The 17,520-nt window shown below is 43.5% G+C and overlaps 1 protein-coding gene across 2 annotated transcripts in view; it reads right to left on the bottom strand.

Annotated features, from left to right (window-relative positions):
* Positions 1 to 17,408, bottom strand: part of SNAPC4 (small nuclear RNA activating complex polypeptide 4) — a 29,954-nt gene extending 12,546 nt beyond the window's left edge. Inside the window, exons 1-15 of one of the 2 annotated variants that reach the window (XM_075060567.1) lie at positions 17,265 to 17,408; positions 16,911 to 17,054; positions 14,413 to 14,453; positions 13,354 to 13,515; positions 12,145 to 12,270; positions 10,539 to 10,617; positions 9,824 to 9,905; positions 8,804 to 8,908; positions 7,420 to 7,492; positions 6,827 to 6,991; positions 5,481 to 5,628; positions 4,870 to 4,976; positions 3,886 to 3,980; positions 3,226 to 3,320; positions 1,254 to 1,339 (exon numbers count right to left, since the gene is read on the bottom strand). In XM_075060567.1, the coding sequence (XP_074916668.1) occupies positions 1,254 to 1,339; positions 3,226 to 3,320; positions 3,886 to 3,980; positions 4,870 to 4,976; positions 5,481 to 5,628; positions 6,827 to 6,991; positions 7,420 to 7,492; positions 8,804 to 8,908; positions 9,824 to 9,905; positions 10,539 to 10,617; positions 12,145 to 12,270; positions 13,354 to 13,515; positions 14,413 to 14,453; positions 16,911 to 17,054; positions 17,265 to 17,310 (1,554 nt within the window). In that variant the 5' untranslated portion in view covers positions 17,311 to 17,408. The remainder of the gene's footprint in view (positions 1 to 1,253; positions 1,340 to 3,225; positions 3,321 to 3,885; positions 3,981 to 4,869; positions 4,977 to 5,480; positions 5,629 to 6,826; positions 6,992 to 7,419; positions 7,493 to 8,803; positions 8,909 to 9,823; positions 9,906 to 10,538; positions 10,618 to 12,144; positions 12,271 to 13,353; positions 13,516 to 14,412; positions 14,454 to 16,910; positions 17,055 to 17,264) is intronic. The other variant, XM_075060568.1, reaches the window with a different exon arrangement.
* Positions 17,409 to 17,520: the final 112 nt, after the last annotated feature.

The raw sequence follows: 17,520 nt of genomic DNA, 5'->3' as shown, positions 1-17,520 counted from the left end.
ACCAGCTGGCATTACATACAAATGCTTTAGAGGACAGCACGCCGTCAGGAAGGCAAGGTTTGCCAGGAGGCAACCCCACTCTGCAGTCTCTGACATAATTCACATGCTACTTCTAGGACCAAAGCCTTTTATGAGTTCAGAATTCTTTATACAGAGGCAAGTTCTAACACCAATTTCTGTCTCCAGCAACACAGCTTAATGCACCAAGTGGATACACTGACACCACAGGTCTCTCTCGTCTCCACACGTTTAGGTTCTATAAACCTTTAACCTTCAGGACCAGGGGCCAGAGTTTAATAAGAACTCAGCACCCAACAGCTCCCCATTCAGGATCTGACCCTGAATAACTGATGTTAATGGGTATTTTCCCCACTGGCAAATAAAATCATGCCTTAAGGCACCTAAAACACGTGGCCAGATTTTCAAGTGTGTTCAGCCCCTATTGAAAATCCGGCCACATGTGTGTCTACACTGCATTGTAATCCCACATCTGTGGGAACCAGGCTTGTGGACTTGGTGTTTCCAAGCCTATGCTTGAGTGTCCATACGGCATTGTAAATTCGAGCTTACAACTGCTGGATTTGGGTCTCAGCTGTCTACACTGCACTACACCAACTTTCTGACTCAGGTCCACAGCTTGAGCTGCATCCATGCTTCAAAATGGCAGGGCAAGGATCGAATCACAGCAGGACCTGGGCTCCAACCCCCCCCCCCCCCCCCAGGAGGGTCCTAGGGCACAGGTCCTGAATGCTCACTGACTTGAGTCAGATTAAGAAAAGACTGGGAAAAATCAAAGAAGATGGGTCTACAGCAGGAGTCCCCAAAGCGGTGCCCGCGGGGGCCATGGCGCCCATGGGGGAATCTTAATGAGCCCATGTCCTGGCCCCCGGGAGAGGACCCGGTGAAATGCCGCAGCGGCATTTTGGTGAGGACGCCTCTCGCTGTCGCTGCTTGCCATCAACAAGTGACGTCATCAAGAGGCGTCCCCGTCGAAATTCAGGAGCGACGTCTCTTGATGACGTCACTTGTTGATGGCAAGCGACGTCATCGAGAGGCGTCGCTGCCAAGATTCGGCAGCATTTCGGCAGGTGCTCCACCGCTGCAGTGGTCCTTCGGCTGACACCTGCCAGCCAAAAAGGTTGGGGACCACTGGTCTATAGCATAGCAGGATGTTGTACTTCAAAACAGGTCATTTGATTACTACAAAGGCAAAGGAAGACAACCCACTATACCAGATCAGAGAGTTACAATACCTTAGCACCAATCAAGGCTTTCCATTTGCTTAGACACTGGGAGCCGGTTCTGTGTGGTAACTCAGAAGCTATTTTAGTCCAGTGACCTAAGGAGATAAATAGTTGGGCCATGTTAATATCTTAAATTAAGGAAAGCTAGTCCCTCTCTCACCAGATTACACTCCAGATAATATTTACATATACTGTTCAGGAAGGTTTTTTTCACTGAATAGTAATACTTTAAAGATGTGCTACAGATGTGCTGGCTGACCTTAGGCTAGTCAAAACCTTTGGTCTCAGTTCAGGAAGTCAGACAAGAACATGCTTAACTTTTAGCAGTGACGTCAATGGGACTTAAACACATGCTTATGTGCGTTCCTGAATCCAAACCTCTGCGCCTCAGCTTCCTTCAAAGCAACATGTAAAATACAGCTTACCAGACAGGGGTTATGCAAGGATTAAATAAGAGGGATATCAGCTTGAAATCTAGTCAATTTCAGAAAAGTTCCAACTAGTTTCAGATCCTACGCCTGCCCTGAGCTCCCAGACAGTTTTTGTGTGTGTGGCTTTATGAACATATTTTACTACTTTATAAAATGTTTCTCTCTCCCATGCCTCTCTGAAAGGCCCAGACAGAGAAAACTGACCAGCTATGCAGGGAAGCTGAAATGGACAATATGCAGAGTGTTGTGAAATGCACAAAGTACATAAACGGGAGAAGTGGGTGACTGTTGTTCTCTCTAATCTCTTTCAGTTCCAGTAATCCGAGAGGTTACCTGCGTCAAGAGCAGGCCGACATTCAGAAAGTAGCGTGATCTTTAAAGGGACACAGTCCCTTTTTAAAGCAAGTGTTTTTTACACACAGTCAGAGTTTAAGGCCAGGAGGGACCACCAGATCTAGTCTGATCTCCTGTCCAACACAGGCCACCACCACCACCCACACACTAAATCCAGCCTCCAAAATTAGACAAAAGCATTACAGCCTACAGGAGACTAGACCATTACGTGCCACAGGCTGAGAATAGAAGGGACAGAGGTGTCCGAGACCACCACTGAAAGGGTGATGCACCCAGAGTGACCTGCCCCTATACACTGCAGGAAAAGACAGAAAAAACAAACAAGGTCACTGCCAATGTGATCTGGGGGGAAATTCCTTCCCGATCCCACATATGGTGATCAGTTAGACCCTGAGCACGTGAGCAAGAGCCAGGCAGCCAAGCACCTGAGAGACACAGAATGCTCAGTGCCACCTCAGAGCCATGGCCTACCTTCTGCAGTGGCCACGACTGATGCTTCAGAAGATGACCACAAAAAACCCCAAACACATTGTGGGGAGGTGGGGAAAATCATGATTATGTGCATTCCTGAAGCATGAGGTTTAGGAACACAAGACTGGATGTGAGCCAAACGAAAAGTGCTATACACATGTTATGTAATTTCTTGTTCAAAGCCATAAAGAGTCAGTATCAGAGCTGGACCAAAACTAGAGGAATCCCTAGTTCCCAGTCCTGTGCTCCAACTCAACCTCTCTTTGCCATACACTTGTAGCTGGGGTTAGAAGGTGGAAAGGTGGTTCCCTTCCAGTAATTACTATTAGAAGAGGGAAGCATATAGCTGCCTGCCCAAAAGCTTCTGTACTGCCCATAAGATCTTATCCTGAAGAAAGTAATGCACAGGGGAGCCCATTTATAGAATTCTTCCTCCTCTACTGGTTAACTTCAGAAGCAGGGGGTTTCAGTAACCAGGACGGCACAGTGCACAGAAACAATTCAAGACTTCTTTATGTAAACAGTCTCCCTATTCCAGAGATTACTACATGCAGGACATACCATACATGGAAGATGGCAAAATGCATTTCTCAGTAAGAAGCAAAGCTCTCCAGTACCAACTGCAGGATTTTAATTAAAAGTGGGGGAGGGCAGCTCAAACCATTACAAGCCCTTAAAGATCATGCCACAGTGAAAAAAAAACAAAACAAAAAAAAAACACTTACCTACACCATGTTTCTCGACCAGTTCAATTAACTTTTCTTTTTCCTCTAAGCTCCACCTGCCTTTCTTTACATCGTGGTGTAATGCATTTAAATACCTAGAAAATTAAAAGATTTGATACAAAGTTTAACGGGATTAAATGTTCTTTTTCATGAGATGTTTCTAAAGTTAATGAAGAGAGAGTAAAATCAGTGGACCCCTTCCTTCCACATGCCTGTATCCTTGACACTGCAGCTCCATTGCTAGTAATGCAAGTCCTCGGTTCTCAGCAAAGATCCCAGGACCCACAATTAAGGAGTAGTAAAGGCAACATAAAACTAGACACATTTCAGGTACAATTGCTAATTTAGAGCCTAATCCTTAGAGGTGCTCAGCACCTTCAACTCCCCACATCAGTTACAGATCACAAGAGTCACTGACTAGACTTTTCATAGACATGCATAGAATAATCAAGCAGTGAAAATGTGGGAGGGGATACACCGAGATTCCTTCTGGCCTCTTTGTTCTACGTAGAATATAGGTTTTGAGGGGTTTTATTTCTGAAAGGTGCACAGAGGAGCCAGGTGCACGTATTGTAAATTTTTTTTTTTTTTTTTTTAAATGCTGCATCTTTGTTACAGGAGAGAACTTGGAAGCAAGATTCTTTTAGTCACTATACAGACCTGTCTCTGCATTGAGCGTCACTCCTTCCTGGTACCTCTGTCCGAATTTTATACCAGTCACGTTCTCCATACTTAGCAACTGCTGCCAACAACTTCTACATGAATTACACAAAGAAAGATTAGGTTGAAAATACATCCAAGTCATTCTAAGTTAACAAGTCTCCACTGGCTGGAATCTTTTGGGAATTACCTAGCTATATGCATTACACCCTGCTTTTAATTAATTCGGCCTTCATTAGGTCTGTACCCTCCCAGTCACACCCGCCCTCCCTCCCCACCCCCAAAGAAGCAGCAGCAAAGAGATCCATCACAGGAGGACTTCAATTTTATCATTGCTGAGCTTTGGAGTTACTCAGAGAGGTCATGCCAGATCATTTATGCCCCCAAATTAATTTTATTTTAAAAATATCCATAGAACTTATTTTAACTAGTTTGTTTTCAAATGAAAAGAAACAAAACACTTGCTATACTGGTCTAGTGCATGAGGAAGAGGAAAACAGACTTGGCATTTCAGCCTTAGCGAAATACAGTCAGAGCAGACTGGACAGTCTTCAGGGGAGAGTTGCACATCTACCTCTAGGTTTGTATAGAACCTATGCCATCTTTGCAATAGAGATCACGACCCGCTTCTGTGCCTGGATAATGTATGAAGACAGTCAAGTGTCCACAGAACACTAGTTAAAGTTAATGTTTCACTAATGAACCCAGCAGAGATTGCATGTTTGTCCATTTCAGCTAAAATGGGCTCAAGACAGAAGCAGATATGTTAGTCTCTATTATAATTTAATCTGAAACTAGGCCCCATGACTCCACATGAACTCCTAAAACTTCTGAACTGCCTCTTCTGGTTGCTTTTCATGTTCCACTGATTAAAACCTCCAAGACATGTGGCTATTCAGCAACAGAACAATGGAATGGCTTAATCTATCCACTTTTTGTACCATGTCATTTTTCCAGCACTAGCGAAAAGCTAAAGGAACTTACAGCATCTTCCTCTGGCGTCCAGAATCCTTTCTTTAGGCTGGGATCCACTCTCTTTGTCCATCGGTAAAGTAACTGCATAGAATCTCTTCCTTCCATGTAATAAGCAACTAGAAATTGAAAGAAATATTTAAATTCTGCTTTTAATACAATGCTTCTAGCATTCTTATTAAAGCACATTGTAGTTATGACTTAAATATTTAACTTCTCAAACACAACTGGCATGCAACAAGAACCGAGAACACAGCGTGTAAGAAACATTACCATTGATACTAGAATCATGTGCATTACTTACATACACTGCTCACAACAAATCTTGCAGCACTTGGGAGGTTTTGCACCCAAGAACTGACCAAATCCATCCTTGGAAGATATGATAGGCTGCTGTCACCAGGTGTCATGACTGCAAATGAGCCTTTTAAAATTAAAGGAGGACAGTCCAAGGATTGTATGAAATTAACTCCACCTCTCCAGAACAGGGACCATGTCACCTTTTGTTTTTGGAAAGTTTGCTGCAAATTGGGAATATCACTGAAAACAAGACTTGGAGAATCAGACTCCGTGAGTACAAGGGATCACTTACTCCGTGAGTACAAGCCTTGAAGATCACTTACTTTTCTTGTAAGGTATGTGGCTTCCTACTCTCATTTCTTGAACGAGCTGTAGGAGCATCTGGTCCTCTTCCTTTGTCCATTCTTTCCTCTTGAAGTCTTTGTTGTAGGCTTGAAACTTCTGCAGGCATTGGAATGCACTTCGATTTGTCTTAATAAAAGAACAAAAAGTTACTTAGATCACTGGGGGCATTTTGACCCGGGAAAGACAGAGGGTTGACTCAATCTGGCCCTGGAATGAACCTGTGGTGGTTCAAATCCAGTCCTTTTAAGTATTATTAATACGGCGGTATTGCCAGGTCAGGGACCAGGCCTCAACTGTATGAAGCACTATACACAATGAAAGGACAGTCCCTACTCAAAGAACTTATAACTGACGTTTAAGACAAGCAAGATAACCAGCGTATACAGCAAATAGAGGGGAGCACCAGATGACAGTGATGTGATTATAAACATTGTCAATTAATGGTCCAACACTAGCTCCCACTGAATCATTATCTTTCTTCCTTTCACAAATTAAGGCTAGAAAAGCTGATTATGGTCACCTAGTCTGACCTTCTGCACAACACAGGCCACTGAGCTTCACAGCTATTTCTCCATCAAGCCCCGACCTTGTGGTTGAGCTAAAGCATCTGTTAGAAAAACATCTGATCTTGATTGAAAGACTTTAAGTCATGGAAAATCCACCACATCCTTTGGTAAGTTGTCTCACTGTTAAATTACCCTCCCTGTTAAAAAGTTGCGCCTTGTGTCTCACTTCGAATCTGCCTAGCTTCAACTTCCCAGCCACTGGATCTTGTTATGCCTTTGCCTGCTAGATTAAAGAGCCGTCTTTCAGAACTCTTCTCCCCAGATAAACTGATCAAAGTCACCACTTATGGTCTGGAAAACCTGCCTTATAGGGAGAGCTTAACTCATGGCTCTTTTCTCAACCCTCTCCAATTTTATGACATCTTTTTTAAAGTGTCGACACTGGAACTGGACACTGTGCTGCAAGGAGTTCCCTGCTGCTGCACAAATGGCAAGTTATTGCCACCCAAGTGGAGCAGTAACACAGTTAGCTTTCAATTGACACCGCCTGGAAAAGTGTCCGGCACAGACAGGAGAGTGTGTTGACATGCCTATAAAGTGTTTATAAAACCCACATTCACAGCACCTGCCTGCACTATGCCTTGCTAGGACTCACTTGGTTTATCCATTTCCTGAGCACTACAATTAATCTTTTTTCAAAACAGCACCCAACAGTAGGCTCGCTGCTTCAAGCCACTTCTCAGCACTGACTGCATTATTTTCAAAATCTAACCCTGGGCCTCAAATAAATATTCGGTTCATGGTGGCAAGCACCTCACCCCAAGCTCCTGGGCTATAGTTTGCCAGTCCAGACAATTATGTTTCGCAGCTATTTCCTTTAACTTCTCTATCTCCTCTTCATTCCACTCCCTCTTGTTGATGGTCGGATGCTCCCAGTTCTGCCAGAATTTCCTCAGCTCTTCTGCGTTGCGACTTCCATCAAACTAAGAGAAACAACACAAATTGGCTCTCCCTTGAGGACATTACTGAAATAGCCTAGCAAACTGAGTGAGATTGATGCAAAAAGGCTTATTTCTTAAATACATTTTCAAATATATTTTGCTGTTAATCTTTGCATAAAGAGTTGGGTATTTTCCATTGGCATCTACCTTTTGAATCCCTTCTACAATGCCAAGTCTCAAACCTGTCCCCTCCCCCTTGATTATTTGGATATTTGGAAGTTAATCAGGATTTGGGTTTCAGACCTTTGAGAAAAAAAAAAAAAAAAAAAAGTGTTAAAGGCTGGGTTCTATCTCCTTTGTCCACCCAAAGTAGTTCTTTATTTCACAACTAGTCTCACTGAAATCAAAGGGGCAACTTGCAGAGGAAGGGAGGCAGAATCTGGGTCTAAGTAATTGCTCTACCAACTTACACTGATGTTGGAAATCTTCTCCCAGTCGTGCTCATCCAGTCTGTTTCCTAATAAGGCCTCCTCTGGCAGATGGCTAAAGCAGGGGGAGGAAGGAATGATCACATCAGCCATTGGGCTCTTTCTATGCCTAATCTTGTGAAGCGTTGTACACCTCCAAATCTCATTACATCTCCCATTGAAGGCAGAGACTCAGCAATTCACAGGATCAGGCTCTTAATCACTGTTAACATGATCTGACACCGGCATTTGCTTCCCCTCTCCCACCCCGGCACACCTGCACAGTACAGTCTTTCTAGGGACAGATGCTTCCTTTGTAACATCAAGGGCTGTCAGCGAACAGCAAGAGAAGATAAGCACTTGTGTTTGTTAGGCTCTCAGCATGTCACAAGACAGGTTGTATGGGACTGAAGCAACATGAGACTGGAAATCATTCTATAATTAAGACAAAGAGATCTAAGGGCTTCAGGCTCCCAAGTCTCTCTGAATTTCAATGGAAGTTGGTTCCCTAATCCCCATAGGTCCCTTGGAAAAAATCCTCAACTCTTTGTGGTTAACGAAAAATGCTGTGTTTAGCACAATGGAGACCACTCCATGACCAGGGCTCCTAGCTACCATGACAACACAAATAAATAATAGGTATGCACACCGTTTAACTCCCTTAGTATACTGCAGCTGCCAAAGCTGTAATACATCTACCATACAACTTAGACTTGTCTCTAAATCCTCTTATGGAATTTAGAGCATTTCGAACTAAGACAGTCACTTATCCTATGCATAAACTGTATTTTCCCTTCACAGCATCCAGATGTGGCAATGCCTTAAGGAAGGTGACACATTAATATACTTTGCAATAGGAGTGATGACAGAAATTCAGAAAAGTGCTGGCTATAAATGTCTAAATTATAAAAATTAACCAAGTCCAAATGGCACCTATTTGAATGTGCCTCATTCGCACATACATGTACCTTAGCACACATGGATCCTTGATGCTGGCTTTATAGGAGTTTAACTCTACCACAATTCTGAAATGCACTATACAGAATGTGTCAGTACATTCTAACCTCAACGCAGCTAAACCCACAGCTTTTGCTTGCAGCACTTCAGTACTGGCAGCAGAAGTTATTAAACAAAGCGGGATGCCTATATTTGCATATTAATACCCCAAACACTCTACAACACTGCTACCGAACAGCAGAGGAGTGAGGGCTCTGGGACAATGCTGCAAGGTTTGAACACTGGTTTTGGAATCGTTTGCAAGCCAGAATAAGGCAAGGTTCTCCCAGCTTAAGTCTGTTGGTGTTTAAGCCTTACAAAATGTCTTTAAGGGCGGGAAAATCCCTAGAAGGGGTAGTGTTCACTTCACCCAGAATATAAATCCTCTCACTTGATCTCTTCTATTTCACGCTCTGCTTCTTTGACTTGCTTTTCCAAAATCTTCTTTTCCATTTCATTCTTGGCTTTTTCCAGTTTCTGATTCAAATAGTTGAGCCTGTTTAAGGATATTTCCAAGATTATTAAACATGACTAAACAGAAGCAAGGGTAAGTATTATAAAATAGTGTTAAAGCTGGCAGGTCCAAAAGCTGGGTTTTTTCTTCTGCCATCCTTATTCCACAGAGCTTATTTCAAAATTCACCTAACGCTTTGCATTTGTCCCCACCTTCCAGAATACAGCCCCCAACCCGACACACTTCCACACAGCAGACCCACTGCTCATGCTTTGCCTCCTCATCTATACCAAGTGCGAATCTACAGAACAGGTGACAGACCAAGTGCTTTTCCCACCTCCCACAAGTTGGATCTAAGAGGAACTGCAATGGCTGCTGCAGCTGCAGACACAGAGCATGTACCAGGTCCGTGGCTCAGACAAGCCATATCCCCCCAGGACCAAGTGCAGGATGATACTGAGTAGGAACAAGAATCTCTCTCCATGATGCTATTCAGTTTATTCTAGGATGCACAGCTAGGGCTCAAAGGCTACATGGTAGCCCTCCAAACCTAAATGTCGCAGTCCCTGTAATAGGATTTTAGGCCACATGATTATATTAATGGAAAGGGCTGGATGGCTAGGAAATGTCTTGGTACTTGTGAGGTATAAAAGTGAACTCCCAGCCTAACGATTATATTGCAGATAATCAGCAAGTCATTCACATCTTGACCTATGCTCCCTACTGGCACAGGCTGACCATCCCATGCCCAAACACACAACCCTCTCCCTGCTGTACTTTGTAACCTCACTGCAGATGGCGGTAACTGTGCCAAGGCATGCACTTGAGAGAAGGGAGGTGGAAATGATACCAACTCTTAGTCATTCCCCCCCCCCCCCCCCACTGTCTAACCAGCCATCAAATCCTAGAATACATTTGTCTCATCAGCAGCGATGGGACTACTTGTGCTTTGCTTACTTCAGTAACTTTGGCTGAAGCAGACGCTGCAAACGGTCACTTATTACTGATTTGTTCAGCAGGCTTTTCTCTCTGCTTTTCCCTGGGGATAAAACACAGATGAGGGCACCAGAGTCACTAATACAAGGCCACCTCCAATAAGCAAACCCACTGGCTTCAACCACCACTTTAAAGGATCTCCAGGGCCTCTTGGAAACGTCCACCTGCATTATGCCTGGATTGTTGCTGGTTCCCTCTGTGCCTAGAAGCACAGAGAAACAGGAAATCTGGGCTCTATTCCTGGTTCCATTGCTAACTTGATGCGAGATCCAGCTCATGGAAGAGCGTCACCTACTGCATCCCCAGCACCAATTCCGTAACACCTAGGTGCTGCCATCTGAGTACTGACATGGCATGACCCTGCTTAGCTTGTGTGAGCTAATAGGATGGCTGCACAATTTAATATGCAATGCATCAGGGCAGGGGCAAGGGAAGGGAAGAGCTGTGAAACTATCAGCCATGCCAACATTCAAGGATAGCAGAGTTTAGCATAATTCAGAGCAGTCCTATTTACTTTTAGCATCCGCACCATTTCAATGGCGTATTAGTGGCTTCGATGCATAACAGTTTGAACACTGAAGAAAAACGAGAAGGAAGATGACGCGGAAAACCTCAGTGAGTTTGCCAAGCCTACTATAGAACTTGGAGCAGCGCACGCAGACAAGAGGTTTCTTACACTTTTTTATAAGCAGCTCCTCAAAGGATTTTATGCCCTGTGCTGTCTTTTCTCGGGTATCTTCATTGGCAGGAGGGCCCTAGCAAAGATCAGAGATGTTAGAAACAGCACAGATGTTACATTTTGATTAAAAATTCAGCTCATTCCCAGAGCTCTAAAACCAGCACAGCTATAAAACAGACTAATTCAAGATTGTGCATTTGCACTCTTCCACTGCACAGGGTACTTTACAAACTCTAGTTCAGAAGAGCTCCATGAGGGATGGGTATGCAAACAGCTTTATTCCCATTTTATAGATAGGGTACCTAAGGGAGTGAGAGTTAAGTGATTTGCCAAGGACTACCGACCAAGTCGGTGGCACAGCTAAGATGAGCACTCTGGAGTTCCTTTCTTTCTACCCAGAGCTCAGTCCACTCATCCATGTTGAGTGTCTCGCACCAGCTGGGAATTGGGTGGAAGAGCATTTTGGGTAATGGTATAATAACTCAGTGGTTTGAGCATTGGCCTGCTAAACCCAGGGTTGTGAGTTCAATCCTTGAGGGGGCCATTTAGGGAACGGGGGTAAAAATCTGTCTGGGGATTGGTCCTGCTTTGAGCAGGGGGTTGGACTAGATGACCTCCCGAGGTCCCTTCCAAACCTGATAGTCTATGATTCTGTGTGACATCTTCCCACTCCAATTCAAAAGCTGTGTGACTATTTTGGAGAAGGATTAATAAAGCGCCGTTGTTATTATTTGCATTACAGTAACCACAGCCAAGGTCAGGCCCTAGTGGGCTAAGACATATAACTGTCGCACTGACTGGTTGTGAAGGCCAAAACTATAACTGGATTCGAAAAAAGAATTAGATAAATTCTTGGAGGATAGGTCCATCAGTGACTATTAGTCAAGACACAGTCAGGGATGCAACCCCATGCTCGGGGTGTCCCCCGCCTCTGACTGCCAGAAGCTGGGACTGGAAAACAGGCAATGGATCACTTGATAAATGCCCTGTTCTGTTCATTCCTGGCACTGGCCACTGTTGGAAGATAGGATACTGGGCTAGACAGACTATTGGTCTGACCTAGCAGGGCTGTTCTTATGCAACAGATGACAGCCCTTGTCCCAAAGAGCTCAGTTTACATGGACAGCCAGGATGCAACAGGTGGGTGAAACAGACAGTGGGGGTTGGACTGGGAAGATGAGGTAACAAACAAACAGAAGTCACAGCTTGTCACTTGCCTGATCATACTGTACTGTGTCTAGAAAGTTTGGTGGGTGGATTTCCACACTATTACCTAGAATCCTCTTCCAGGGGACATTTTATAACAGAATGGTTATGAACATATATTGTGTTTTCTGGATGCTGTGTAAGACAGAATTTTTGGGGGGGGAATCTCCCCCCCCCTTCTAGATGTGAAGAGTCTGATGGGCAAAAAGGAGCAAGCAAGCGATAAGCTAAGTCTGTATCTTAAATCACGCAAAAAAACCCAAAACCAAAACACTGAAAACCTAGATGCAGTGACCTTAATGTTCAGCAGTGTTCATCTCAAGAGGGAGCATAAGTAACAAATTAAGGCTAAATGACACCGGAATAATGAGCGTAGTATGCATTTAGTAATACTTACAATTCCCGATACCTTATCCTTGAAGTATGGCTTCATAAAATGGCCCAAGAATATATTCAATGGTAGAAGTTTACTATCTCCTGTCTTCGCCATCTTTGGCCCACCAACCTCACACATAATTTCTTTCTGCAGTCCAATCATAAATTGAAAAACCATACACATCACTGAGACTTTTAAATGATCCCACCTCAAATTCAGCCAGTGGCCCTGCTGTTATGCACATCCCCGGCTAAGCCCCAAATACCTTGCACCATCAGACTATATATAAAGCTGATCTTTTAAATGTAGTTTCTGCAGCCTGGCAAATTTCAGATGTAACTGCCAAGTGGACCAATGCAAAAACAACGTGCTGTGATGAGCAAAAATCTAGCTGTCACCATCCCAGTGCAAGCAAAAACTAGCTACATACATGTGTTACATGTCAAAATCACCAATGGCAAGGAATGAAGTGTCCAAAACCATAACAAAAAACCCCCAAAAAACCCCACAACACTGTTTGCATTGTGAAGATTAATATCCCTGTCTTAGCTTTACCCATATGGCCCATCAAAGTGTGTTATTTCTGAAAACTTCAGTGCAATCTACTTGAAAAATAAAATTCCTTACCCACATGACACCAATTATAATAAGTCTAGTTTACCTCTCACATTGATGCTTTTTTTTTTTTTTAAAAACTTCACTCACTTTAGCTTCATTTTTACTGTAATGTTAGTGATTCTCCTACATTAGGAAAATGCTGTTTGGAAGTTTGTAAATCAATTGAATGTTTTTGTGTTTTTTTTTTAAATAACCCAGAGAAAATAGACCCCTAAAACCAGACTTCATAAAAAATGTCTCTTCATATTAGATTTTTCAAGATATTTTAAACCCAGATTTAGGGCCTGATCTTGCCAATCCTTACAATCCGTAAGCAGTTCCAGTGAAGTTAATCACTCATATGATTCCCAGGATCAGGCTCTTGGTATATAAACAAAATCAATAGGATTCCTTTACTCTGCAGATCACGCTGCCCCCTGCTGTTACCTGATAAAATCTTTGAAGTGCCAGAGATTTGAAAAATGATTCATATCAAATCAATCACAATTCAAGGACTCAAATTTACTCCCATTTAAAAAACATCTGCAGGACTTCTTCCCCCATCGATATGAATGGGAGAAAAATCACACCCCAACTGTGCACTAAAGAACATTTTTCCCAAGTTCCACCTACCTGCTGTTCTTTGTTTTGTGCGATCAGAAGGTTGACTTCCTCTATCTTTTCCTGAATAACTTCCTGATACACCAGGTTCATCTGTAAACACGTTTCTGGGTCCGCTGGGAGGTTATCATCAATGTTGTCGTCATCACTACTGCCCCCTTCTTTCTCTACTTCCTGATGTGAGGTGAAATAAATGTGATTTAAGCAGATAGAAGGGAAAAGGGCCAAGCTTTGAGCAGACAGTGATTTTTATTTAACTAGCCACTACCATTAACGTCAGGAATCTTGTGTGAATCCTTCTGAAAACAACTGTGCATTTCTAACCTGGCTGTCCTCTTCAGTGCTCTCACTGCCAACATTATCAACCTTGCCTATTGCCCCTCTCCCTTTTCCTCTGCTGATTTTGGATCTGCACTTACTTCCATTGAAGCCAATGGGAATATAGCTACTAGTTTCTATAGGTGCAGTGTCAGGCCTTTAGTACTTGCCTCTTCTCTGGCCAGTCCCACGATTTTGCAGCTGTTGATGCCAGGAGCTTCTCCTCTGCTGTATGAGCCAGCCTTCCAGAACTACACTCCTGACTCTTCATCTCGTTTCTCCCCCCTTTGCTGTTATTTATCCCCAACTGCATGATTTCTAGAGTGTCTAGAGATAGTTTTGTATGAACTACTCAATAAAAACATTATGGGTGAAACAGAACTCTGTTTTTGCCAATGCGCTACATCCAAACATCTAACTAGTCAGTGAGCCCTGCAATGACATCAACTGGATCTGACCCACAAAGAAAGTTCGCTTTGTACGTGCTCTGTTATACAAATATTTTTAAATACTCTTACCTGAGTTCTAGGAAACATTATCTCTAATTAAAATGTTTTATTTTTCTAAAGAAAAAAAAACAGTAACAGGACTTGTAAAAATGAAAATTTTAGCAGTAACTTTTCCCTTTTTAGGTGCAACATTTCCCTTTAGGTGCAAAAATGTGAAAAGCCTCCTACAGACATATAAAATTCTGTCTGGTCTTCCCCCATCAGCAGAAAGATTGGATGATGCATTTTAAGTAAGATGAAATACCATTTCAGTATGGGCATCTGAATCATCATTGTCGAGATCATCTGTTAGAAATAGAAGTACAAAAGAAAAAAATTATTACAGGAAAAGATATATAAATCCATGGTACGCCCACATCTTGAATACTGCGTGCAGATGTAGTTACCCCATCTCAAAAAAGATATACTGGAATTGGAAAAGGTTCAAAAAGGGGCAACAAAAATCATTAAGGGTATGGAATGGCTTATGTACGAAGAGAGATTAATAAGACAGACTTTTCAGCTTTGAAAAGAGACAACTAAGGGGGGATATGACAGGTCTATAAAATCAGGACTGGTGTGGAGAAAGTAAATAAGGAAGTGTTATTTACTCCTTCTCATAACACAAGATCTAGAGGTCACCAAATGAAATTAATAGCCAGTAGGTTTAAAACGAACAAAAGAAAGTAATTTTTTCCACACAATGCACAGTCAACCTGTGGAACTCCTTGCCAGAAGATGGTGTGAAGACTAAGACTATAAGAGGGTTCAAAAAAGAACTAGATAAGTTCATGGAGGACATGTCCACCAAAGGCTATTAGCTAGGATGGGCTGGAATGGCGTCCCTAGCCTCTGTTTGCCAGAAGCTGGGAATGGATGACAGCGGATGGATCACTTGATGATTACCTGTTCTGTTCATTCTCCCTGGGGCACCTGGCATTTGCCACTACTGGAAAACAGAATACTGGGCTAGACAGACCTTTGGTCTGACCCAGTATGGCCGTTCTTATGTAAAGATGACAAGAGCTTTGAAATCAAAAGCTTTCCAGCTAAAATGACCACAAGAAAACAGAACAATGCATAATTTAAGTCTGACCCAACAACATTCTAGGCCACTGTTAAAGTTGCCAAGACCAAACTTCGATCAACCACCGTTCACTGACCTTTTTTTTTTTTTGCACTTTGGAGAATGAAAGAACCTCTCTCAACAACTAGAGCTGCAATTAAGCTATATCTCAGCTCCTACAGTGAGCAACACAAACAAATAATCCAGGGTGCAGACTAGGGCTCCAACCCTGCAACACTTAAGAATGTGCTTAACTTTAGAAGCACGAGTAGTCCCACAGACTTCAGCAGTAAATAGCTTCCATTTCTGTTCTCAGTAAGACTCCTAAAGGTAAGCATGTACTTGGGCATGTGGAGAATATAGTAAAATGAACGAACATGCACAGTGATCACCAAGACTAGCAGCTGGTGGCTTAAGACTTTTTGCAGTTCTTTTTCTAAAAGTATGTCTCATCAGGCAGATGCAGGCAAAGACAGATGGTTTGTGAGTCTGTGCTGCACTGAACGGACATGCCCGGCCCAGTTATGAATACAAAAAAATGTGACTGTTCACACCAGCTTGATTTAGCTTTTGACAACACTCCAAAACAGTAGTTTGACTCCATGAGCCAGTTCAATATTGCTCTCCTTGTTTGTAACACACTCCACTGACTGGTTCCAGCCCACTTGGCAGATCATGGGCCTCTTTAATCCCCTCCCTCTCAACTACTGCCCACTTCATCTGTCTCATCACAAAACCTGGCAACTGCTGGCACAAGAACCTTCTCCTCAGTAGACACTACAATTTGGAAAAAGCTTTTTTTGTAACCCTCTGCCTGATCAATTCTCGAGTTCATTTCAAGTGTTTATTACTCCCTTTTACCTATTCCATGCTCCCTTTTCTTTGGCTTTAAAGCACTACGGTAGAATTTGTACATTACATAAAATACAGTACAGTTATATTTAGTTCTGATGTGATGTAATGTGTGCTCTTTGTGGACAGAAGCCAAAGAAATAAGATTCTTATCTAAGAAATGTGATGCAATAAAAACCACTGGTATCTGACTACAATTTGATAGTCAAAGCAGAGATATAATACTCATTTTATAGGGATGCTTATAACACAGGTGAAATTGCTTAGTAGAGAAGTAGAAAGTCTCATGTTCAAATCCGACCAAGTTTATCATGGAAAAGGAAGACTGTTCTCATTTATCTAGACTGTATCTCAAACAGAAGTTACAAGCTTCATGAAGGAATTAAGAAGGGTTCTCAAGCCTGTGCTATGCAGGAGGTCGGACTAGACAATCGTGACGGTCCCTTCTATCTGTAAAATATATGAATCTAAAGCTCTTTTACATATAATATACGGTGATTTTAAAAATATGCAAGCAAGACCCTAACATTCTGAAAGTTTTCAGGTAACCATTTTAGGATCAATGGGATAACGACTGGATTTCTAGCACCCTACAAGAAACAAACGTCACATTTAAATTTTCTCCCAAGGTACCATATATGCCTTTCATAAATTATAAAGCAGGCACAGACAGCAGTTTTTAGCAGAAAACACTGTGACAACATTTAAGCTCTGCACACACGTCTGATGTAGTTAGGAGATAAGATCACTGTCTTTGGTATCAGTGTCTAGACGCTGCAGGACACATCTTTTGGGCAAAAGTACAGCAACGATCAGAGAAGTAGCTGCACGCCGTGAGAACGGACCTACGTCGGAATCCGAGTCCAGGCTGGAATCCGACACAAGGACTTCGATACTCGGGATACTGGGGTCCAAGCTCTTTTCTAGCTCCTCGATTTCCCGCCGGATTTTCTCCCTTTCGGCGTGTAAATCCACAGGCGACATGACCTCTGAGAGCGCGAGAGAGGCAGCACAGTCAGCTACAACCCCTGTACCCAGAGCAGTGCCCCCCCATTCTCCCCCAGGGATGGGAGCGTGGCTGCAGCTCCCCGGGGGAACGGCAGCAGGGACTGCAGACCCCAGGGACCTGCCAGCCCCCAGCCCAGGGGCCCGCCCTGAGGGGCCAGCCCCTGCCCCCCACACACAGCCGACCCGCTCACCGCGCTCCCGCAGGAGATCCCCAGCCGGGCCCAGGTAATGGGCCATGGCCGCCGCGGCGCCCCGACGGCTACGGGAGACGAAGGCGAGACTCCCTCAGCGTCTCCCGGCCCTGCAGCCGGGCTAGCTCCGCCCACCCAGTGCCTAGGAGACGATCACCTGGCCCAGAAGCCGACTTGATTGGGCAGCCGGTATCACGTGCCGGGGGAAGTGCACCTGTCACGTGCCGGCGGAGGTGGCTTTCCGATTGGGCGGAAG

The sequence above is a fragment of the Chelonoidis abingdonii genome, chromosome 24 (assembly GCF_003597395.2).
Source record: "Chelonoidis abingdonii isolate Lonesome George chromosome 24, CheloAbing_2.0, whole genome shotgun sequence".
Lineage (NCBI taxonomy): Eukaryota > Metazoa > Chordata > Testudines > Testudinidae > Chelonoidis > Chelonoidis abingdonii.
This window is presented reverse-complemented; position numbering and strand designations above follow the sequence as displayed.